At 47.1% G+C, this 26,218-nt stretch overlaps 1 protein-coding gene across 1 annotated transcript in view; it reads left to right on the forward strand.

Moving 5' to 3' along the window:
• Positions 1-26,218, forward strand: part of LOC137410793 (E3 ubiquitin/ISG15 ligase TRIM25-like) — a 56,598-nt gene that overhangs the window by 18,353 nt on the left and 12,027 nt on the right. Inside the window, exons 5-6 of the mRNA XM_078770122.1 lie at positions 19,378-19,400; positions 21,971-22,098. Coding sequence (XP_078626248.1) covers positions 19,378-19,400; positions 21,971-22,098 — 151 coding nt within the window. The remainder of the gene's footprint in view (positions 1-19,377; positions 19,401-21,970; positions 22,099-26,218) is intronic.

The raw sequence follows: 26,218 nt of genomic DNA on the forward strand, positions 1-26,218 counted from the left end.
GTACACATGTACTTGTCCATCATTTTGTCCCGGGAATTCTCTTGCGGCATTTGCAGTACATTCCCATCATCTTCATGATCATTGTCTACATTAATTATGACACTTGAACTCTTGGGACTCATTTCTTTGACATGAGTGATGCTTTTAGTGGCTATCCGCCTCGGTGTTGCATGACTTTCAGTTGGTCTCTCTGTCGTCGTGGTACTTGTTGAAGCCTGCCCCAACTCATCTCTTAATTGTCTCGATAATCCTCTACACAGAGATTCTGCCGCAGCCATACCCGATGCTCCCCATGATGACGGTGCACTTAGCATCACTGGGGCATAAGGTGGTGGCGGCGGCAGCTGCCAGTCGTCATCTTCATTTTCCTCTTCAACAATTAGCTCTGCCTTTACGGCTCTTTGCACTTTCTTGTCTTTACCGATTTCCAGCGGCATTTGAGTTGTAACTTCATTGAGAAAACCTTGTGCCTTATCGAGATTATGTCTTGAGCTAGATAAGGCTGAAAAAATTATATTGCTGGTCTCTGGTCAGACCAAAGTTGCAGAATTCATGCGGCGATGGGGTTTTTTTGTTTGTTTGTTTGCAAAGCATGGATTTGCACATATAAAGGTGTTGTTTTTTGTGTCCTCATGCCTTGCGGTCCTCCTCATCTGCCGTGGCGCCGTCCAGAGAGAAATTAAAGACAGCCAATGGGACTTGTAGGCCTTTTTGTAAATAATGAACAGAAGCTTAAGTTATTTTAAAATGTATTTATTCTGAAAATCATTGAGTTCTTCAAGCATATTCTACTATTATAGACTGCCATTTCGTTATCGAGATCGCCTCGCCGTACCGTCAAACATTCCAATGCGTCGATCGCGTCAACACTGCGCATGCGCAAGTGGTCTAACAGGCCGATGGTCTTCCACGATCTCCTCTCCCAGTCCACCAGATTATCACAGACACTTACAACTTCATGACAAACGAGATAGGATCCAGGCCTAACTAAAGAGACCACCCGCAGCTCTCTAGGCCTTCCTGTGGCTTCACACGAACCCGACAAAGAACGTCTTAGTTTCAATAAATGACAATATCCAGCCGATTGGATTCGTGACGGCACGGCACACAGCACTACTCATATCTTTGGAATGGCTGGTTGGATTTGGACAAACTAAACGTAATTTTGTAGGGGAGAACCGTGCGCGAACGTCGATATCAATGGGGACCCTCACGGACCCGTATTTCCCGAGATAGCGTGCCGGCCCGGCAACAACAGGCACGCGCTGTTGTAGGTACCATTGGAAATTAAAGAAAAAAAAAATAATTGTTGACGCACAGGCTCAAAATCGATGCATGCACTGACCAGAGACCGGAAATATATTTTTCTCGGCCTAACTTTGATTTTTTTCATTTATTTTCATACTTTCCTCAAGCCTCATCATAAATGCTTCCCAATTTACTTCCATTGCAGTTTTCTGATTCTGCCCTCTAATTTTCAATTCCTTTCTCAGATTTTCCAGTTTCTCTTTATCAAAAGTACCATCTTCTGGAAAATTCAACTTTGTATCACCCTCTCTCCACTTACACCATTTCCGAACATCACTTACGGACTCCGACCCGTAATTTTCATACATGTATCTCGCGCAAATTCTCCCATTGGGGGGCTCAACCTGGGCCGAGTTTCCGTGCTTATTGCCCCTTCCCAAGCTTCGCAATTGCAATACGCAGGCTGTTGCACCAAACAACACAAACACCAGGATAAAACAGGGCAAACGCCAATTACTCAAACAAAACAATTTGTCAATACTTAAATTTTACAATTTACGACATGCAGTCTGTTACACACATTTACAAAACTACTTTATTTAACACTTCAAACATCCGGACTCTTACCCAATGGGACTTCCCATCCCATACAACCCATCCTCTATGTTGTGAAAATAAACCAAGTCCACAACTTTGTACCATAGGTAGGTTTAATCTCAATCAGATCTTTAGCATCATCCTGCAAAATACAATCATGCAATAGATATCAGGATCTTGGCATCATATAGGGAGGATCGGTTATATTAGTCAATGCAAGCAAGCCTAGAATGCATGTGCGAGTATGTACCGTTCAGGACTACATGTCATAGTAAAATGTCACAGGAGTGGCTCCGCGTCGCGGACGTCCGAGGTCTTATAGACGCCCCTCTGCGGTTTAAGTGGGCATCACTCCTGGGTTCAACTTTGATATACATTTTCACTACATTCTCCCCACCGTTAGAACTACACTGCCGCTAGGCAGGAATCAAGCGTGCGTCAGCATTAATTGATTGGGGACGTCATTCCGTGTCAGTCGGTCCATCCGTAGCGGTCAGGGTGGCGAATTACTCTGCCGGCACGGGTCCGGAAACTACCGGGTATGGCCTCCCCAAGTCCAGAGTCCCCTGCATCGGAGTAGCCGCTGGAGGCAGGTGTCGGAGGGGGCACCTCAGGGCCTTCATGCAGGGGTGTATTTGACGAAGGAAGGGACGGCAGATGTTCCATAGAGGAAGCTTCGGGGGAGTCTATAGACTCGTAGATCGGTTCGTCGATATCCCCATAAGGGTCGATGACCCCACATGGGGCGAGATGGCGTACGGAGACAGTGGACTTGCGTCCATCTGCCGTCATCACACAAGCATGCTCGGGATTAGCCTGGAGTACCTGCACCTTATCGACTAAGGGGTCGTACTTGCTTGTGCGAACCGCACGTTTGAGATAGGCCGGCCCCGGCTCAGCGAGCCAACTGGGTAAAGATCGGATACTACCCGAGCTTCTAGGGTGGTGGAACAGTCTCTCGTGAGGAGTCTGGTTGGTGGCCGTACATAGTAGAGCCCTGATCGAGTTCAGCGCCGCAGGTAGCGACCAAGCCCATTTATCGAGGCCATGGCCGAGGGTCCTGAGACTTAGCATGACGGCCCTCCATATAATCCCATTGAAGCGTTCGACCTGCCCATTCGCCTGGGGCCTGTACGGTGTGGTGTAACTTGAAACGACATTATTTTGGAGCAAGTAACCCCTCACGTCCTGGGACAGGAACACCGCACCCCGATCGGTATGCACGTAGGCCGGATATCCGAACATAGAAAACAAATTCTGCAGGCACCGTATGACTGTGGCAGCCGTCATATCCACGCACGTGTAAGCAAAAGGGAATCGCGAGTACTCATCAACGATAGTGAGCAGATCACGAGAGGCACTCGACACCGGCAGCGGCCCTTTGAAATCCATTGCCAATCTCTCCCATGGTCTAGTAGCCCTAACCAGCGTCCCCATGGGAGGGTTGTAAAAAATCGGTTTGAGTTCCGCACATATAGCGCAGTCGCGGCAGATCCGGTGGATGTCCTCATTCGAGTACGGCAGATTACCACGACACACAAAATGAGCGAAACGCGTCACCCCAGGATGATACAGAGTGCCGTACAAAGCGCGCAGACCCTCCAGAGTTACGATACCCGCGCACGTAGCCGGCCTCGATAAGGCGTCGGCGACCAGGTTATCCTTCCCCGGGTGATATTTGATGGTGTAGCAGAAGTCGGCGAGTTCGATACGCCAGCGAGTGATTTTCTCATTCTTAATGCGTTGAGCATGTAGGGTGTCGTACATGAACGCTACGCTTTGTTGGTCCATGATGATTTGGAAGCATCGCCCGAGTAAGTACGGTCGCCATAGCCGAATCGACTCAACGATGGCATACGCTTCCTTTTCGACAGACAAATGCCTCCGCTCAGCGGAGGTGAGAGTCCGCGAAAAGAAAGCCACCGGGCACCCCCCCTGGGAGAGTGTCGCCACTATCGCATGATCCGATGCATCACTTTCTAAGACGAAAGATTCGCTCTCGTCGATCGTCGCCACAGTGGTGCCGGCGCTGTCGGCCTTAAGGCCCCCGAAGGCTGCCAAGGCGGCTGGACCAATGGGGAACGTGTCGCAGGCCACAAGGGGGCGGAGCTTCATGGAGAAATTTTGCACCCACTTCGAATAGTGGGCGAACAGCCCGAGAGCGCGCTTCAGCGAAGCTCGATCGCTAGGCGGAGCCATATGGAGCAAAGGTCGCAGACGCTCCTTATCTGGAGAGACAGAGCCATGGGTCACGGTGTACCCCAGAAGATCTATCATGCGTAGAGAGTAACGACACTTAGCCTCATTCATGGTTAGGCGATACCTCTGCGCGACCTCGAGGAAGCACTTCAGATTAGCATCATGATGCCCCTGGTCATACCCACAAACCGTAAGATTGTCCAGATACACAAAGACATCTGGCAAGTTCTCCTTAGTAACGAGGTCGTCCATAGCCCTCTGAAAACAGGGGACCCTGTTCGTTACCCCAAAAGGTAATCGGGTGAACTGGTATAACCTTTGACCCGATTCAAAGGCGGTATAGATGCGATCAGCCCTAGAGATAGGGATCTGATATGCACTACGCATATCGAGAGTGCTATCGACTGAGTACTGGGCCACCTGTCATACCAGCGCGTCCATCCCCGGTAACGGGTAGGCATCCAGCTGTGTAAAGTGATTAACCGTCTGTGAATAGTCGATTACCATGCGCCGGCGATGGGCTTCACTTCGCACCACTAAGACCTGGGCCCGCCACGGCGACCGGCTAGGTTCTATGATACCCTCCTTTAAGAGCTGGGCTGTTTCTTCCGCAATGAATTGCGCGTCCGCTCGTGAGTAGCACCGTGATTTCACCGCTACATGAGTGCAGTCAGTGGTCAGGTTGGGGAACAGTGAAAGAGGCTCGATTTCCATTTTCGCTAGTGCACACACAGCAAGCGTGTCAGTCCCACCGAAATCCATTTCCAAACGTCCATGCCGCTTTAGAAAATCATGTCCTAACAGAATGTCAGCACATAAAGCAGGCAAGACCATGAGATGTACATCTGGAAACATGCATCCCTTTATCACAAGTTTCAATCGACATTCCCCTTTCGTGCTGAGCCGTAGCCCCTGGGAGGCCATGAAGATCCGTCGTGTTGTCCCAAGGACCGGCCACCCATGTTTACGCACCAGTCGTTGATTGATAAAACTATCCGTAGATCCCGTGTCGACTAAAGCCCGCACAAAAATGCCTTCGACCATGAGTGGAATAATGGCTTGAGCAAGGCCGGAAGATCCGGCAGGTATTGAGCCATCCGGGCGAAAAGATCGCGCCTTGCGTGTGGAGCCCACGCCGGCTGCAGTTTTCCGGTCGTTTGAGCGGCCTCCGGAGGGCCCTTGTGTCAAAGGCATAGTTGGAGCTTCAGGAGCTTGTAGTCCGTACGAGCAGCCATCAGACGGCGCTCGAGTCACACGAGAAGGATCGCAGCCATCTGTACTTTCACGTGCTGAGGCAAGAGCGTGTAGTTAGTACGTGCTGCCGTCAGAGGGCGCTCGTGTCACATGCTTGGTTTGCGTCAAAGCGAGAGCTTGTCGTTTGGTTGAGTTGCCTTCGGAGGGCGTTCGGATTCCAGTCAAGGACGGTCGCTCCGTGGTCAATCGTGTTCGCGCCATTTGTTTTGGCGGCCCGATGTATCTCACCAAGGTCGAGCATGCAGCCAGGGGCCCACGAGGAGGAGGACCGCTCATCAAAGTCGGGTGAGGCGCCCCGCTCCGTGCTCGGTCCGTGGGCTCGGCAATAAGCCCATTCAAGGTCGCGTGAGTTCGTGCGCCCAGCGCGGTCTTCCGACAGACTTTTGCAAAATGTCCTTTTGTTGAACACAAATGGCATATTGCTTCTCGAGCCAGACACGCTGACCTGGGATGCTGTCGGTTGTGTTACATATTTATGTGAATGTATGTGAATTACCATGCAGGTCTTTGCTTATCCGTGTGTAGTATATTAAGTTGTGGTGTAGTTGTTGTGGTTGGAGGGTCAGGAGCCCTTCGGAGGGAGTGGCCGGAAACGGAAGTGGCCGGAAACGGAAGTGACCGGAAACGAAGGAGGAAAAGACACGAGGTAAAAGAAGGAGGTTTCGTCTTCCTCGCCCCGCTCCGAAAAAAAGGTGGAAGCGACCTTGCGCGGCGTGGACAAAGCGGCGTTCCGAAACCCGTCTGGCGAGAGGAGTTACCTGGGCGCGTAACTACCTTTTGACACGTCAAGTCCCCGTGAGTTCGTGCACGGAACCAAGCGGCCGGCACAGTTTGCCCCGTCTACAAGGACGCGTACGGGTCGCACGTTGAGCCTCGCGCGCGTTGCAAACCGCGCTTGGTTTTGCCCCGTCTACAAGGACGCGTACGGGTCGCACTTTGGGGGCCTCGCGCGCGTTGGAAGCCGCGCTGGGTTTTGCCCCGTTGCTTGGCAAGGAGGTGCGCTGCAGCAGCTGTCCCCGGTACGACAAGGCACGTTTGGAGCACGTCCGCCCGGGGTTCGTTCAACCGCCCGTGTGCGGAGACGAGAGACATTGTGAGAGACATTGACCACGGAGGGAGTCAGGAGTGGGGCTCACGTGAGGAATATATAAGATGGCCATCTTAGAGTTAGTGTAGATGAGTTTACATCTGTGTGATATTGATTGCTGATTGTTGATGGTTGATTGCTCGGGGAATATATCATTGATTATTCCGGATCCTTGGTGTGGGGTTGCCTTTTGATTGGAATTCCTATTAATTGCGGTACGAAAGCTCATATATATAATACTACTTGCTGGCGACGGTCCTCTCACGGTCCGGGGGTCACCGAGACCAGGTAGTCACCGAGGGGACCACGTAACAGAATTGGGGGCTCGTCCAAATTACGATTTGCGGTTTCGCAATTGGGTCTACGTCCGGGATTTAAAATTGTATAAAATAATAAAATAATAATATTTTTTATTAATTAAAATTTATTAATTAATTATTAATTGGTAATTTTTTTTTGAGAAATTGGGGTAAAGTCTTAGGTGAAGGTTAACAGGTGTTAACGATAGGCACCATGGCGTTTGTGGCACAGAACTTTGGGGTAACCCCGAGTGAGGCACAGTTCCGAGCATTGCTAAAGTCGGACCTCTTGAAATTGGCCAAACATTTTAACTTGGAGGTCCGAACTAATTTGAGGAAGGCAGAGTTGCAGGCCACGGTGATACAATCTATGGTGGGATTAGGAACATGGGACGAGTTAGCCTGGGAGTGGCTACCCGAAGAACCAGAAGACGTTGAGCTCCGGAAACTGGAGTTGCAATTACGGAGCCAGGAACGGATTAAAGAAGAAGAAAGGAAAGCAGAAAAGGAAAGAGCAGAAGAAGAAAGGAAAGCAGAAGAGAGGAGAGAAGAGAAGCAAGCAGAGGAAAGGAGAGTGGAACGAGAACTCCAGGAAAGGTTAAAAGAAGAAGAAAGGAAAGCAGAAGCGAGGAGAGAAGAGAAGCAAGCAGAGGAAAGGAGAGTGGAACGAGAACTCCAGGAAAGGTTAAAAGAAGAAGAAAGGAAAGCAGAAGCAGAGGAAAGGAGAGTGGAACGAGAACTCCAGGAAAGGTTAGAAGACAAAAAAGCAGAGGAAAGGAGAGCTGCAAGGGACCTCGAAGCAGAGGAGAGAAAAGCGGAAAGGGAATTAAAGGAACGTGACATGGAGCTTCAGCAAGAAATCAAATTCAAGGAGCTGGAGTTAATGAGAGAACGGGGAGAGGCACCACCCTTGCTGACGGGGTCGACACCTAACCAGAAAACCTGGGATGTGGGCAGACATGTGAGGCTGGTTCCACCGTTCAGTGAAAAAGAAGTCGCGAAATTTTTCCCACACTTTGAGAAAGTGGCTCGACAATTAAACTGGCCGGAGGAGGCCTGGACCATACTCGTGCAAAGTGTGCTGGTGGGGAAAGCTCAGGAAATTTATTCGGCGCTACCAATGGACCAATGTGCAGATTATGAGGTACTGAAGAAGCACATCCTCAAGGCCTATGAGTTGGTTCCGGAAGCTTACAGGCAAAAATTCAGGAATGCCAGGAAGAGGGAGAGTGAGACCCATGTGGAATTTGCCAGAGTGAAAGAAAACATGTTTGATCGGTGGTGTGAGTCAAAAGGAGTCGGGAAAGACTTCGAGGCATTGCGGGACTTGATCCTGGTGGAGGAATTCCAGCAGTGTGTCCACGAGGACATCAAAGTGTACCTGCAGGAAAAGAAGGTACCAAAGTTGTGGGACGCAGCCACCATGGCAGATGATTATGCCTTAACCCACCGAATAGGGGTCCACGAACCTAACTCCTCGCCTAGATCTCCGCAGGGGAGGTGGGGAACAGCAGGTGCGGAGAACGACCGTACATGGCGGCGGCCTCGAGATGATTATGGGGACAACTATGATACCCCACCGGTTCGAAATCAGAGGGATGCGGGCCCAAGACAAACTTATAGTTCGGGGGGCCCGAGGCAGACCCCGAGAGTTTCCTCTGGACCTACTTGCGCATTTTGCAAGAAACCTGGACACTTGATGTCCAGTTGTTACCTCATGAAAAGGGACAACCCAGAGCGGAGTCCGACTATTACAACTCCGAATGCGATGGCTAGCTTAAGAAATCGCCATCAAAAGGGTTACCAACCATTTATTTCAGAGGGGTTTGTGTCACTGGATGGAGCCTCGACTAACCGGAGACCGGTTAGGATATTGAGGGACACAGGGGCCCATCAATCTTTAATGCTTGAAGGCATTTTGCCATGGTCCGAGGAGACGGCAACGGGGGATAGTGTGCGTTTACAGGGGATCGGGGGCGGTGTTAGTGCTCCCCTTCAGGTCATCCAGTTGGAGTCCGATTTGGTGTCAGGACTGGTCACCGTCGGTTTACAAGCCACGCTTCCTGTAGAGGGTGTATCTGTGGTTATCGGGAATGATTTGGCCGGGGGTCAAGTTTATGGTAACCAGAGGGTTGGTAAAGAGCCCAGCAGGGAAAATAACCCCACACCAACTCGGGATGGCGACAAAAGTGCCAAGTTATTTGTAGGGGGACTGAACTTCAAAACAGAGGAAGAAGTTCTGACCTCTGTCTTCAACAGATATGGGCCGCTGGGGGAAGTGCGGTTGGTAAGAGACTGGGAAACGCAACAGTCAAGAGGGTTCGGCTTTGTCACGTTTGCCAGCACAAAAGACGCCAGAGAGGCAGAGAAGAATTGGAATAGCAAGGATTTGGAGGGTCGGACCATAACAGTAGGGAAGGCATTTCGTAGGCGTCGAGAGGTCTACAGGAGAGGACAACTGGGCGGTAGTTTTGGTGGTGGCCGCAATCAATATTATTATGGAGGCTCCCTGAGTTATGGCCGCTCCCGAAGGAAGGATTGGCAAAATGGTGGCCGAGAAGGAGACCGCTATTCATGGGACTACAGGGACCAGTGGTCCCACCCTAATTATTAGGGAAGTTCTGAGAAGTGGAAGCACTGAAGGCGGCGGAGCCGCCGAGCCAAGATTCCTACACGAATTAACCGTGAACGCCGTTCCTAAAGGCGTCCATGTAGTGAACTTTCATGCACGGACTAACCGTGAACTCCACGTTCCTCAAGGCGCCCATGTAGAGAACTTTCCTGCACGGACTAACCGTGAACTCCACGTTCCTAAAGGCATCCATGTCGTGAATACTCGGCTTGGCCTCCCGGAAAAAGTGCTATCGAGTTGCTTAACTTTGGATCTTTGATCAACCCCTTAACCTTCATTCCCAAGAAACTGATGGTCAAAGTCAGAGGGTCATGAGATGGAGTTTGGTTTGGCAGGGACAATGTCGTTGTGGGTACTTAGTCCAGAGGGAGTAATCTGGAGGGGTTGTGGTGAAATTTTGGTTGCTTTATTTTTAAGTGATAACTGTGCCCGGGGGGAACTGATAATGTGGGTGGGGTTGAGTTATCGGGGTTGTTTCTCCAAATTGGCCGGCAAAGAAAGTTTTCGCTGGGTTCAAACTTTCTTTCTTGAAGGGGGGGAGTGTTACATATTTATGTGAATGTATGTGAATTACCATGCAGGTCTTTGCTTATCCGTGTGTAGTATATTAAGTTGTGGTGTAGTTGTTGTGGTTGGAGGGTCAGGAGCCCTTCGGAGGGAGTGGCCGGAAACGGAAGTGGCCGGAAACGGAAGTGACCGGAAACGAAGGAGGAAAAGACACGAGGTAAAAGAAGGAGGTTTCGTCTTCCTCGCCCCGCTCCGAAAAAAAGGTGGAAGCGACCTTGCGCGGCGTGGACAAAGCGGCGTTCCGAAACCCGTCTGGCGAGAGGAGTTACCTGGACGCGTAACTACCTTTTGACACGTCAAGTCCCCGTGAGTTCGTGCACGGAACCAAGCGGCCGGCACAGTTTGCCCCGTCTACAAGGACGCGTACGGGTCACACGTTGAGCCTCGCGCGCGTTGCAAACCGCGCTTGGTTTTGCCCCGTCTACAAGGACGCGTACGGGTCGCACTTTGGGGGCCTCGCGCGCGTTGGAAGCCGCGCTGGGTTTTGCCCCGTTGCTTGGCAAGGAGGTGCGCTGCAGCAGCTGTCCCCGGTACGAGACGGCACGTTTGGAGCACGTCCGCCCGGGGTTCGTTCAACCGCCCGTGTGCGGAGACGAGAGACATTGTGAGAGACATTGACCACGGAGGGAGTCAGGAGTGGGGCTCACGTGAGGAATATATAAGATGGCCATCTTAGAGTTAGTGTAGATGAGTTTACATCTGTGTGATATTGATTGCTGATTGTTGATGGTTGATTGCTCGGGGAATATATCATTGATTATTCCGGATCCTTGGTGTGGGGTTGCCTTTTGATTGGAATTCCTATTAACTAGGGCATGCCCGTACTATATCTATATCTAAAATTATATCCCCCCCTCTATTTACATGAAATGGTTTGGTCCATGAAATGTTTTGGTCCATTCGCAACGCCAAAGCGAACGGCGAACGCTTTACATGAAATGGTTTGGTCCATGAAATGTTTTGGTCCATTCGCAACGCCAAAGCGAACGGCGAACGGCTTGCGAGTACAGTGACAATCCCCCCGGGGTTTTAATTAGTTTTAAAACATCGTTTAACGCCAACATAGCGGCAACATAGTTTGCCAACGTGAAATAAATGAATACGCTCTCAAATGTGCCAAAAAAAAAAAAACGCTACCCGTACGCTCTACCCCGCCCGTACGCCCGTAAACAAAAAAAACAACGCTCTTCGCTTCCGCCCTTCGCTCTGACTGAATTGGGAGAAATAATGCGCATAAGAAATCGAGAAATTATTATTTTCTCCGGAAGAAATCGAATTACGTACCGTAATGGCGCACGCGCTGGGCTCAGCATCAGCTCGCTCTCACATCGGCCACGCCTACGCAATAACGCGTTCTGTGATTGGATGCCGGAAGTGCAGTCCTCACTGTCCGGAAGGTCGTATATCGCAGTTACGATGAATCGCAAATTCGTTTTTATTAGTTTTAAAACATAGTTTAACGCCAACATAGCGCCAACATAGTTTGCAAACGTGAAATAAATGAATACGCTCTCAAATGTGCCATCCGAGGCAGAGTGTGTTCGCCACGTTCGGCACACGCGATAGCTCGCTGCTCTCTGATTGGTTGAATCGTTTTTTGGACATAGCTCGGTAAGTAATTGTCCGATTAATATGAAACCTTGAAAAGGCACATCCTCGGGTCCCCAGCAATATACATGGCAAGTTTCAAGTATATCGGACCCGTGGTTGTCGAGAAACAGCGGTCACAGACAAACAAACAAACAAACGTACAAACAAACAAACACACAGAGATTACTGGAATTATAGATAGATTGCGGTACGAAAGCTCATATATATATAATACTACTTGCTGGCGACGGTCCTCTCACGGTCCGGGGGTCACCGAGACCAGGTAGTCACCGAGGGGACCACGTAACAGTTGCCACAGAAGTAACACGTTGCATTTCGTACAGGCCTTGGCCTGGCCGCCGTAGCCGCAGCCAAGCCCAAATCTGAGTCCACCCCGGGAGCGGCCAAGGGCTCCGCTAGCGTGGTCAGGTTCGCTCCCGTATCCTCGGCGGTCGCCCTCTCCGGTCGCGCGAGTTGAGAAGTCCCCGCGACGACCCGTGTGTGGTCAGAGGCGGTAGATTGTTCCCGGGCCTCCGTGTAGACGTGAGCCACCCGGCGAGCCTCCGCGAACGTCAGGTCAGCTGTCTCCAAAAGTCTGAGCCTGAGAGCAGGAGCGCCGATCCCAGAGATGAAAGCGTCTCGGACAAGATCGTCCTGGACTTGCTCGTGAGTGCGGACCTCTTGGGTACTGTCCGCTAGCAGTTGTCGTAGCTCCTGAACGAAGCGGTCTATCGACTCAGTGGGCTGTTGCCGCCGCGATGAGAGCATATACCTGGTGTATACCACGCTCCGTTTCTTAATGTAAATACGCTTTAGCTCCGCCACGGCGGTATCGTACGTCGTACATCGCCCAATGCTCCGGTAGACGTGGTGGGCCACTTTAGTCTGCAGAACGTCCAGTTTCGTTTCAGCAGTGGGAACGGTCTCCTGGGCTTTGAACTGGTTCTCCAGTGTCCTAGGCCATGTAAGTTAACTCAGAGCCCGAGTCCGCAGCTTGTGGGTCGGCGCTGAAGGTCGGTACATGGATCATCCTGTGTCCCGCCATTTCTGTAGATCTTGATTGAGATTAAATGTTGTGAAAATAAACCAAGTCCACAACTTTGTACCATAGGTAGGTTTAATCTCAATCAGATCTTTAGCATCATCCTGCAAAATACAATCATGCAATATACAGTCACGTGAAAAAGTAAGTACACCCCATGTAAAGTTTTGACTTTTTCAACATATTTCAATGTAAAGCTATTTGATCTTCATTTCAACAATATTGATGGATAAAGGTGATGTAATATAACAAATATCATGAAACATTTACATTTTGTAGTCTATTGTACAATTTAAATAAACATAAATGCAAATTTCGCATGTGTAAAAAGTAAGTACACCCCTACATTTATCACGACTTCAAATACCTAAAATTAGAATCAGGTGCACCAGCTCAGGTGCAAATGATTAGAACATCGTTAGAGAGGATCTTGGAGGAACCTGTCTTATTTAAACCTCAGACATTTAGTTTGGTTTGCTCTTTGTTGTTGAAGTGTGCGGCGTCACCATGCCTCGGCAAAAGAGCTCTCTGAGGCCTTCAGAAAGAAGGTTATATATGCCTACGAGTCTGGGAAGGGATTTAAAAAGACCTCCAAACAATTTGAAATCAATCATTCGACTGTCCGGAAGATCATCTACAAGTGGAGAAGTTTCCAAACAACTGCCAACTTGTTCAAGCCAGGCCGCCCCAGCAAGTTCAGCCCGATAGCAGACCGCAAGATGCTGAAAGAAGTCTCTAAGAACCCCAGAATGTCATCACGGGACCTTCAGGTAGCTCTTGCCACTGTTGATGTCAAAGTGTACGAGTCTACCATTAGAAAGAGGCTGCACAAATTTGATCGTCATGGGAGGTGTGCCAGGAGGAAACCTTTGCTGTCCAGAAAGAACATCAGGGCAAGACTAAAGTTTACCAATGAACACCTCGGCAAAGACCAGCACTTCTGGAACAATGTGCTCTGGACAGATGAGTCAAAGGTAGAGCTATTTGGCCACAGTACCAGAAGACATGTTTGGCTATAAACCAAAGACAGCATTTGACCACAAGAACCTGATACCAACTGTGAAGCATGGTGGTGGAAATATTATGGTTTGGGGCAGCTTTGCTGCATCAGGGCCTGGGCAGCTCACGATCATAGAATCCACAATGAATTCTTTATTGTACCAGAGGGTGCTTGAGGATAATGTGAGGCCATCTGTCAGAAAGTTTAAGCTCAACCGAAGGTGGACATTGCAACATGACAATGACCCTAAACATACCAGTAAATCCACCAAGGAATGGCTGAAAAGAACGAAATGGAGGGTTCTGGAATGGCCAAGTCAAAGCCTGGATCTAAATCCCATCGAGATGTTGTGGGGGGATTTGAAACCAGCTGTGCATGCAAGAAAACCCTCAAACATCGCACAGCTGAAAGAATTCTGCATGGAGGAGTGGGCAAAAAAATTTCCCAGTCGATGTCAGAGACTGAGAGACAATTATAAGAAATGCCTACTTGAGGTTGTTTCTGCCAAAGGGGGCAATACCACCTATTAGAGCCAAGGGTGTACTTACTTTTTCCACATGCGAAATTTGCATTTATGTTCAATTAAATTATACAATGGACTACAAAATCTAAATGTTTCATGATATTTGTTGTATTATATCACCTTTATCTATCAATATTGTTGAAATGAAGATCAAATAGCTGTATGTTGAAATATGTTGAAAAAGTCAAAACTTTACATGGGGTGTACTTACTTTTTCACGTGACTGTATATCAGGATCTTGGCATCATACAGGGAGGATCGGTTATCTATCTATAATTCCAGTAATCTCTGTGTGTATGTTTGTTTGTACGTTTGTTTGTTTGTTTGTATGTCTGTGACCGCTGTTTCTCGACAACTACCAGTCCGATATACTTGAAACTTGCCAGGTATATTGCTGGGGACCCGAGGATGTGCCTTTTCAAGGTTTTAAATTAATTGCAGAAGTAGTTACCGAGCTATGTCCAAAAAACGATTCAACCAATCAGAGAGCAGCGAGCTATCACGTGTGCCGAACGTGGCGAACACACTCTGCCTCGGATGGCACATTTGAGAGCGTATTCATTTATTTCCCGTCGGCAAACTATGTTGCCGTTAAACTATGTTTTAAAACTAATTATAAAACTAATTAAAACTAATTTGCGATTCATCGTAACTGCGATTTGCGAACTTCCGGACAGTGAGGACTGCACTTCCGGCATCCAATCACAGAACGCGTTATTGCGTAGGCGTGGCCGATGTGAGAGCGAGCAGCGAGCCGAGCCCAGCGCGTGCGCCATTACGGTACGTAATTCGATTTCTTCCGGAGAAAATAATAATTTCTCGATTTCTTATGCGCATTATTTCTCCCAATTCAGTCAGAGCGAAGGGCGGAAGCGAAGAGCGTTGTTTTTTTTGTTTACGGGCGTACGGGTGGGGTAGAGCGTACGGGTAGCGTTTTTTTTTTTTTTTGGCACATTTGAGAGCGTATTCATTTATTTCACGTTGGCAAACTATGTTGCCGCTATGTTGCCGTTAAACTATGTTTTAAAACTAATTAAAACTAATTTGCGATTCTTTCGCTTTCCTGCGCATTTGTGCACGCTATGGCGATTTCTTTACCAAACTCCGCTAGCCGTTAGCTTTGGACCAAACCATTTCATGTAAATAGAGGGGGGGGGGGGATTGTCACCGTACTCGCAAGCCGTTAGCTTTTGACCAAACCATTGCATGTAAATAGAGGGGGGGGGGGATATACTTTTAGATATATATATAGTACGGGCATGCCCTAGTATTAGTCAATGCAAGCAAGCCGAGAATACATGTGCGAGTACGTACCGTTCAGGACTACATGTCATAGTAAAATGTCACAGGAGTGGCTCCGCGTCGTGGACGTCCGAGGTCTTATAGACGCCCCTCTGCGGTTTAAGTGGGCATCACTCCTGGGTTCAACTTTGATATACATTTTCACTACACTCTATACCAATGGTGTAGGCATTACACTGTGCGCACATTGGGGATTTTCACCCCTTGTCTCTCTTTGGAGACTTTTACCTCCTGGATATCTGCATCTTCATAGCATTTGAATCACAAACATGCGAGACCTCCAGCTAGTTGGATTTTAACTCTGTGCAATCCAGCAGGCACTCTTAACATTCAAATCATCAGCCCTCTTAACCTCACTGGGGACTCTGGGTTCCCTGTCTGGGAACCCCCTTTTCCAAACCATCACAAAGACAACAGGATTCTAACCTGCTTTCTCTGGCCTTATAAATGTTTAAACTCTGAACACTTCGGATCGCGTTACCCGGTAGGTCAGAGACGGGCATACGACCTGCAGTTAGGACATTTACCTTTATTCCAGCCGGCTGTCCGTGTCTGCCGTCACCCAGCCGAGCCCTCCAGTCTCCTCTCTCTCCTCTGGGGTTTGTGATCTTGCCGACTACGCCAATTATTGTTGAAGAATTAGCCTTGCGGTTCGAGTAATACATTTATTAATACAGAGTTGATACATCAAAAAAAAGGATGCATGGAGAACAGCTACACGCGAGGCAGCATGAAGATTATTCTGGCCAGAGTGCGGTGGCTCTGGCTTCATTTACACATTTTGTCATGGGTGGGGGCCATTGATGTGAAACAGCTGTGGGCTTTTGCCCAAGGCACCGATCTGATAAGGAGTGAGCTCATAAAAAAGAGACTGTGAAAATAGAGTTTGGACAGCCAGGGAAATTGATTGTGTTGCGGGGTCCCCCCCTTACCTCTGGTCTCGGTAGACCTCCGAACCCTGAGAGGGTCCCTGGCAGAAAGATGTGTTATCCTTGGTTGAAATCCAGCAAATAATGAAACCCTCAATGGAACCAGTAAATGAAACGGTCAAATCAATAATGCAACCACACCAGGTTATAAACAAACAATAATATATTATAAATCACACACAAAGAGCCATACAACAATGGGGGCAATCACCCCTACTTTCAAATCTTACGATGCTATCCTTATCAAGCCCCTTAACCCTAAACTCACAGCACCTCCCCCAATGTCTCTGCACCCCTCCAAGGTGAAGTCCCAATGTCTCTGTGCGCTCCCGTGATCGGGGAGTCAAGGCCTGATGTTCAATTGAGGCGTAGGCGAGCGAGACGACCCCGATGTCATGTTGTTCAGCACCCAGCAACACAGCGGTGGAAAGGAACCTCACCAAGACGCGCTCCGACGTACACGTTGCGGTTCAATCCGCGAGCCTCCTTATAATTCTCACGTGCCCTTTCTGGCACAGCCGTCCCCGGCAAACCACCGGGGAATAATGCCCAGCCGACATGACCAAAACCGGTTCACTGTCAGTTGCTCGCGTGGCGAAGATGGTGGACGGCTTTCCCTCGAACCCGGGCTTTGAGGCCAGGATCCTCCGGAACCTCAATGAGGCTACCCGACGACACAGGCTCCACGCACTCCGGCGATAACTCTTCTCGTCCGAACTTCCCTTCAAGGACGCAAAGTTCACTCGCACTGTACGTCGAACGCTCGGTCCGACGCTTCAACAACAACGTCTGTTTCACGATCTCATACCGCCTCTCTCCTCTTCTTTGCTCCACCTCTTCCGGTCACGATCCGGATTTCCGGCCACATTTTACAAGGAGCGCTTTTAAATATTTTAACTATAATAACCCTTTCCCTTCAACCGCAATCACCAAAATACTTCGAATCAACAATAATAATCATAACAACAACCCTTAGGGCCGAATCCGTAACAATTGGTTGGAGTGGGGAAGAGAACCGAGCACAATGATTCAAGTGGTGGAATGAGTTTTATGGCAGAAGCTGTTGATACAGGTGACTGGCTGTGTAAAAGGGAGGGCAGCTGCACCGAAAGCTCGTGCATTCTTTCAGGTCATAAACCATGGAAACGTGGGACGGAAGAAGTGCTCACCTTCACTTCAAGACTCTCTGCTCACCTTCACTCCTTCATTCCTCTTTTCTCCCGCCTCTGGAACAAACTCCCTCAATCTCTTCAATCCCACTCCACCCTCCAAGTCTTTAAAACAGCTGTTCACCACCATCTCTTATCTTCCCCCATCCAAAACCTTGATCTTTTCTACCCCTGCTAATTTCACCCCAATTCCACTTTTTGAAATACCAACTTTTGTCCTGGAAGTCCTTGGTGTCCTTGTGCTTTATACTTCTCCCTCCCCCCCCCCCTTCCCACGCCTCCTCCCCCCGGGCCCTCTCCCTTCCACACATCTCCCTGCTCTCGGATGTTGTGTGTGTGTGCTTCCCCTTTTCTCCCCATCTTGTCTTCCGCTCCCTCTTTTTGTGTATTTTGTTTGTCTGGTCGATTTGTTTGTGAAGTTAATGTTAGCTCTTTCACGAGCCTCGATTCAGTATACAAAAAAAACCAAAAAAAAAAACACAAGTGCAGTTTTAAACTGGGCTTGGTAAAATGTGCTTTTAAACATGTGGCCTTTGCAAGTACAATTTAACTTGATTAAAATCATTCATGCATGAATGACATTCCACGATAAAGCATTCATTAATACAAGTATTTAAGCAAACGATACACAAGTTAGCAGCTATTTCGAGTATATATGAAATATAAGCATTGTATTTGCATATGTGTATTCATTAAATTGATATATGTGGGAAAATTACATACCCAGACCAGGAATCGAACCCAGGTCATTCTGGAAAACTGAACCAGTGCTCTGCCATCTGAGCTATCTGGGCGACCTTGACTGAGCATGCAATTTTCCCACACAATGATTGCCACTCTCTGTCAATGCTTCCGGGATACTCGCTGCCAACCACAGGAGCACTAAGGGCCTGAACAGGAGAGGTTCTTCCTCCAATTGGGGGGACAAATCCGTATTCTCTGTTATGAACACCACTGGGGGTGGAGTGAAGCAATTAGATTAATGAACAGGATTATAAATAATTAAATTTATATATGTGGGAAAATTACATGCCCAGACCAGGAATCAAACCCAGGTCGTCTGGAAAACCGTACCAGTGCTCTGCCATCTGAGCTATCAGACAGGGAGACGGAGACAGAAACACACAGAGAGAGAGAGAGAGAGAGAGAGAGAGAGAGAGAGACAGAGACAGGATTTGTCCCGTCCCGTCCCCCCATCCTCCCCCCGACCCCAATTGGAGGAAGACCCTCTCGTGTTCATTAATCTAATATGTGTATTCACTAATTAATTTGTGTAAATTAAATGTACCCAAAATTACTTCCGCAAGGACCACACAGAATTATGAGTGGATAATATATTACGTGCATGAAAGCAATAGTACCACTGTAGAAAACGATGAAACATCAATAAATGTGACGTGTTATCGTGATGTTTTGTCTCGGTAAAGGGTAGCTGAGATATAAGAAACCTTGTCTGTGACTTGGCATGCCTGGTGCATTCAAAGAGTTTCAACCTAAGTTATTAAAAAGCTAGGGTCATAGCAAATGGTCTTGAGGGTCTAATGGGGTCTTAAAAGTCTTGAGGGATCTTCAGGCTCTAAAGTTAAAGCTCCATGAGGTCCACAGTTTTAAGGGTCTGAATGTGTAAAGGATCTAAAGTCAAAGGTTTGTAAAAGTCTGCGAGGCCAAAAGGGTCGAAGGGGTTTGAGGTTTCACAGGGTCTTAAGTAAAAGGTCTGTAATGGTCGAAAAGGTCTAAAGAACCTTAAATGTCTCAAAGGTACGTTCCAATCGTGCATAATTAACGCTAAACCGCACATGAACAGTTGAGTAACAACATGGCGCCTATTGTTAAGTTCACTGAACTCTAGTATTCTATAGCTCTGGACCAGATGGCCCCCACCTGCATCAGACTTCCTTGTAATCTGATTCTGATCCTTGTTTATTTCCTACCTTTTCAGGTCTACAAGGATTTGCTGTGCAGGTAAGACTGCAAGAGTATCTTTCATGTCCTTTATCATGTCCCTTTCATGTGTATTTTAATCACATGTGTAGTAAAGAAAACAAATGTGCAGAAAAGAACATAAAATGGGTATTTAATCACTCAGCACTGAATTGAACTTCCGCAGAGTTCTCGTGTGGGCACAATTCTGGCACAACTCTTCCGATTAATTGACCTGCCAAAATAAATCAACAAGAAATCCTCATCTTGTTCCGATGATGGTTCTTTCTCATAACATTGGAGATTCACTGAACGTTGAAAGAAGGATGTGATGTCCAATTTGTGCCAATTTGTGCATTTCCAAACCCACGTTACAGTTAAATGTATGGATTAGTATGGTCCATGTTCGTGTAGTTAGCCTTCGCAATGTGATAAGCAGGGGAATGTAGCTTAAAAATTGTCTTGTTTAAATGTACACCGTATGAGGGTGGTGCGTTGCAATGAATAGTTATGGTTTTAGGTTAAGGCAATCGTATGTATGGCCTCCTGTCACGTCCTCGGGTGAGGCGTCAAGGTGAGGCCTTGGCAACATCCTGAAAAGGGGAGACAGGAGTGGCTTTAAAAGGGGGCGCAGTTGTCCGGAAAGTGAGGGAAGGAGTTCTGATTGTCTCTCGAGTGGCAGAGTTCCCATTCCCGTCTATGCTTCAAGCCAGTGTGAGGCACCTTCGATTTTTATTGTCTTGTATATAATTATTTATTTATTCAGTGTTTCCCCATTTTCTTCCCTTTTTTATACCGCCATTGTACCTCCTTCAGGTTGATCTTCCCTTGTTATTTGTATGGAAAATGAACCCCATTTTAAAAGAGCTAAGATTCTCCTTTGTGCTTCCAGCGATCCCGTGCGCACAAAGCAGCCATTAATCTGATGTGTCAAAGGGAGTAACAGCCAGTTCGGTCCATCCATCCAATGGTCCAAGTTAACAGCTTGGACACATCAATACTTTTTCACACTCGCTCAGCCGATGATTCTCCAGACTCGGTCATGCTATTATACTCGTGATTGTTATCCCCATGGTTTTTGAAAGAAAAAAACAAGAAAAGAAACGGTGGGATATTGTAATTGGCTTCGTCTGTCTGTCCATCCCTCCGTCACACTGTCACCTCCTCAGCGGTTGTACATAAATTCTAATTATCACCACATTGCATGAAGGTACAAGATCAGTATTTGTGAATCATTTTTGGCCGCACTTCCGGTGGAGGTGTATAAATAGATCATGGTTTCAGAAGGTCATGATGGTTGTAAACCCCCTTCTGCAGGTTTCAAAAGATCCAGTACCAAAAAATGTTTTACGGGCACATTTTAAAATATTTTTCATGAAACTTTGTAATCTTTTTTAATGAATGCATTCATCATTGGGGAACGCATTAAATATGTCACACATTTTAGGATTTGACCCCTGGTTCATGCCACAGGGGGTGGGGGATCTGGGGTCACGGGTCAAAATGGAAAAATGTTTTTAATGTAAAATTTGATATCGAGTCATTTATGGTGGAACTTTTTTGACATCTTTCAACCTTGCTTTAGGTGGGAATTGTGGGCATTTACAATGGCAGCCATAGACTTCGTAATATCCATTGTCAGCTCGTTCCCAGCAGATGGGGTTTTGCAATCACCAATGTGTGTGTTTGTGTCCGTGCGTCTGTCCGGGTTGTAACTTGTTTTACCATTTCAGCTTTTCTCATCAAATTTTCAATAAAGCTTTATTAAGAGATTATGGAAAAGCCATATTCATAATTTTGCCAAAAAGTGAAAGGTCAGCGTCGCTTAAAATCGTCAATTTTCATCCAATTGACCTGAAATTTTAAGAATTTGCACATTGGGTGACTGAATTGGTTCACCAATCAAAAGCGAGCAGGCAATTGTTTTTTCAGATGAAAAGTTCAAAGGTTAAGGATGCATACATCGTCAATATTCCTCCGATTGACCTGAAATTTTAAGAATGATCATATTGAGTGACTGAATTGGTACACCAATCAAAAGTGTGCAGCCCATTGTTTTATTTATTTTTTAGATCAAAAGTTTAAAGGTCAAGGTTGCATAAAATTGTTAATTTTCATCTGTTTGACTTTAAGTTTGCGCAGGGTTTGCATATTGGGTTACTGAAGCCAATCGCGTTTTGAAGTCAAAAGGTCAAGGTTGTCTAAAATCGTAATTTATATTTTTATTTTTTTCTTGTTTTTGTCATGTTTAGCAAACGGAAGTCTGAATACAAAGCAGAGGCTGTCTTGTCTGCCTTTTCATTTTCAGATGCTTATAACTTAACTTGAAATGATTTATCAGGTGGATGATTCCCCAGTGTCTCATATTTTGTCTACCTGCAAATTTAAATGATTTATCAATGGATTTTGCAATACTTTGATCACAACGATTTGGCAGCTTCGTCCAATTTTGACTTTTTGAACATGTTACTTCCTTACTTCAAATGTTTGTGCAAAAAAAAAAAAAAAAAAATTTATTTATTTATTTGTCTATCTCATCCATTGCCTTATTCTCACTGGCAACCCTCACCTTCCTTCCTTGTTGAATGAATGTTTCTCTCCTCCCAACCAAGACTGGAGTCCAGGTCACATTTTTCAACCACGGAGCCTGCACCACCCAGATTGCTGGACTTCCCGGTAGAGCAGCAGAATGTGGACTCACTTATCCAGATCAATGACAATCTTCTGAAAGAGATCCAGAGTAAGTGATAAAAGTAGATAAGATTCCTTTAAATGAAGTTTTTTGGAAATTAAAAAATGAAGTTTATCAGATCAGTGCAGTATAGACCTGCGTTCCGCAGCCTTTTTAGCCCAGGGCCCAATATAAAACCCAGGCATCCAGTCACGACCTATCGAACCACCCCCCCCCCTCTAACCCCCAAAAACTGTCACGGAAATATCGATTGCTTATGACGTTAATATCTTGGTAAGGGTTCGGTTCATCATCTTTGTACAGTAGTACAATTCGTAATTGAACAAAAAAGCAAAGTGACGACAATCATACCAAACACTGTCCTTATTTTGTTGTTATTTTGTTCGGATCTCCACGACCATGATGAGAGAGAGGGAGAGCGAGAGACCACGCCCCCCTTGAGAATGAGCAGCGACTTCGATCACAGACACCGCCCACTTGATATTATTGTCAGCCAATCAGGCGTAAACTCCCTGCCTTGTTAGCAGCTTCGGAAGAGATGAATCTGCCCCGACGATGAATCCGGATGAAGATTTAATGATGAAGATGAAGATGATGATGATGATGATGAAGATGAATCTCACAACATTCATTGACGGTGTATCTTTTGTGAACTAGAATAAAACTTTAACTATTAAAGTGACACGCCAAGATTAGGTGTTTGAACGTTATTTTAATCTTCATCGTGAATAGTTGATGAACTTAAAACGTAACATGAACTGATAAACAAAACAAGAATAACTTTTACTGAAAAACCCCGCTATGCATCTGAACTTATATCCAGGTTCAATGATCCGTTATCATGAACAACATTAAAGAAACAACTTTCACTGAATAAACCCGAAAGTGAAACTTACAAGCCTAATTCAAATGTTCCGTTAGCAACATTGTAGATGTGGATTATCCACATTAGTGCGATGGTTGACTTTGCATATTGGCTACGAGATCATCGATTCGGCTTTGAAGCGGCGACAATGCGATTCTCAGGTGGGCGCACAGGGCCACCGTCTCCAGTTTGTTTCGATACTTGGACTTCAGATATGTCACCGTTGAGAAACCTGCCTCACACATCCACGTCGTCGTGAATGGCATCAGGAACTTTACCGCGAGATGTGCAATCTATGGGTACTCATGAGACACTGTCAGCCAAAACTTTACCAAAGTGTCATTCCTGAACAGTGTCTCAAGTGTACCGTCGGACACGATGTCGATCAAGTCCTCTTTCAATCTGTTGGACAAGTTGCAGCACTGCTGAACGTCGACTGAATAAGAGTCTCGTATCCACTTCTTCTCCACACGTGGATCAACAGGAAAGTTTTCGTCAAATCGTTTGTGCAGGTTCACCAGATGTTCGACGGTGACATCCTTAATGTCCACACGTTCCTCAACACTCTTGCTGAGCAGATCATCCAGGTTTTCGAACATGTCAAATTCATCATTGGTCTGTACTCTTCTCTTCCATAGATCCAGCTTTGACTTGAACGCCGCTATCTTGTCATACATTACGAACACGGATTTCGCCTGCTTGTTTGTTTTGCCCTGGAACGATATGTTCAGATTGTTCAACAAGTTGAAGATGTCGGCCAAGTATGCCAATGTTGCAATGAATTTGTTGTTTTTGTTGTAGACTGCCAGGTCTGACCTAGCCACCTCCAAGAATGCAAGGACCTGGTCGCGAAGTTCATACAATCTTGCCAAAGCATCTCTGGAGAGCCAGCGAACAGCTGCAAAATACAGCACCGTGGTGTGTTCTGCATCTTGCTCCTTACACAGCTCTGCAAACAACCTCGAATTTAGGGCACTCTTCCTGAGATGGTTGATTGTTTTCACTGCAATGTCCATTACTTCGGCAAGTCCAGGTGACGTCTCTTTCGCCACTAATGCCTCGCGGTGGAGGAAGCAGTGGGCCCAGCTTGCCTCTGGTGCCACATCTTGGATGAACTTTATGACACCGCTGCGCCGACCTGTCATCGATGCCGCACCATCGGTACAAACGCCAACACGGTCTTCCCACCTGAGGCTATGCAATGCGATGTGTTTGTTGACTGCGAATATTTCTGCGGCCGTGGTTTTGGTCTGTAGCTCGTCACATGCCAGAAGATCCTCCAGAAAATCATCGCCATGCCGATAACGAACAAAGATGAGGATCAACGCCTTCTGTGTGATGTCCATTGACTCGTCCAACTGGATGACAAACTTGTTGGCCTCTAGGTTTGCGTACAGCTGGTGCTCGATGTCTTCGCCCATGTCTATTAAACGTCGGCGAATCGTGTCGGCAGAAAGCGGATTGGTGCTTATCTTGGAAGCCGCCGTCTCTCCAAGCACTTCTCTGCACATCGCCTTGGCGCATGGCAGGATGAGTTGCTCTGCAATACAAGATAAATAAAATAACACATGAACATTTCTTTCACTTTATGATTAATGTTGATTTTGTTCCGAGGCAGCGGTTCTTAACCTTGGGGTCGTTTGGGGTTTAAAAAAAACATATCAATTTGTTGAACCCATTTTTAGGAACCCAACAAAGGTACATATACCACACACTATTTTGTTCGCGTATGCGCATACGTCACGACCCTCAGGTTAAGAACCGCTGTTCCAAGGCATTATTTAAATTCAATATGTACGATGTGATTGCCGTACGTACTTTTAAAAAAGAGGCAAAGTTTAAGAATGGCTGTATTGCAACAAACAATAAAACTCACGAAGTTGTGATATACCAATGTATACATGGCACGAATAATAGTAAGCAAGAACCCGACACATCAATATTCTAAAGACGAAATGAAATACTAAATTTAACTATACTTACAGCGCCATGTATTACTTTATGAACCTACAAACCGCCAATGCAGTGAAATACTTTTACAAAAAAAACCAAAAAACTTACCTGCAATAGTGTACGCTTTCTTTTCTTTGGCTATCTTCTCCGCCACCAGGTAGCTGGCTTTGGTCAGTCCCTTCGACGGAAAAACAGCCGAACTCATTACTGACTTGCTGTTGTTCATCTCGCATTCTTTCTGGAGAAAAAAATCCCGCGACTTGTTGACATGATCTCCATGTTTCTTCTCGAGGTGCCGTTTCAGCTTTTGGGGCCTGAGGGACTCATTGGCCAACACGTCAAGGCATATCACACACTGTGGTCGATGAACATTGTGCTTATCGATATTCAAGGTGAACCCATAGTTCAGGAACACAGGCTGATACTTTCTAGCCATGGCGAGTACCTTACGCTCACAGCTCAATCTTTCGAATGAAAAGCAATGAACATTCGCGTGTCGGAAACTAAATGTATTGTTACGGTCCGCGGATTAGATGTTATTTTTACCGAGCGGTGGTGTAACCGCGGCCGAACAGTTGTTCCCTGACTAAAACCCGATTTACCCAAACGTTGGCCGTATCGCGCCACAGCTACTCAATCGGGAAAACTCTAAAGCGACCGAATGCAAAGAGGAAGAAGACGTACAGAAGAGTAACGGGATTTATTATTTACACACACAAGCAAAAAGGAGCAGTCACGATTATGTACAGGGACATGAGACGCAGGTGACACAGTGAAAATTACTAGCTTATACAGACTTGGTTACTACCCAGGACAGAACAAACATAACAAACTCACGTAGGCAAAATGGGGAACTTGCGGGCAGGAATGGCTGGAAAGGATGAGCAGGTGGGATCACAGGGCACAGCGAGCAGGTCCACTCCGGGCGGGAAGCGAGAAGCCGGCAGCGCCTTGAAATGCGCTTTACAGCGCACACCGTCAGGGCTTCACGCGGCTGGTTGAAATGGGGCTGCACTCCTCGGCTGTATCTCTCGTGTAGCTTGCTTCGTAAAAGCTCCTCGGCTTTCTCTTGGACCCTTCCTTTTCGTGTACCTCTCCACGCAGCTCAGCTCAGCCTTTCTCTCACTTCTCTCCAGCTCATCTGCGATTTTTGCACCCTTCTCGCATACCGTTAGCGCGGGTCTGACACGCCCTCTTCGGTTTCGGTACCGCCCTCTCCCCCGTGCTCTGTTTCGTGACCTTGTATGGTAATCCCACGGGCTTGTCTCCTTATTTGGGCATCGCGCCGAAGGCACGCCCCTCGTGGTGAGCCACGGGCTTGCTTCCTTATTTGGGCATGGGGCTGCACAG

Source organism: Myxine glutinosa, chromosome 1 (genome assembly GCF_964187855.1).
Source record: "Myxine glutinosa chromosome 1, kmMyxGlut1.1, whole genome shotgun sequence".
NCBI lineage: Eukaryota > Metazoa > Chordata > Myxini > Myxiniformes > Myxinidae > Myxine > Myxine glutinosa.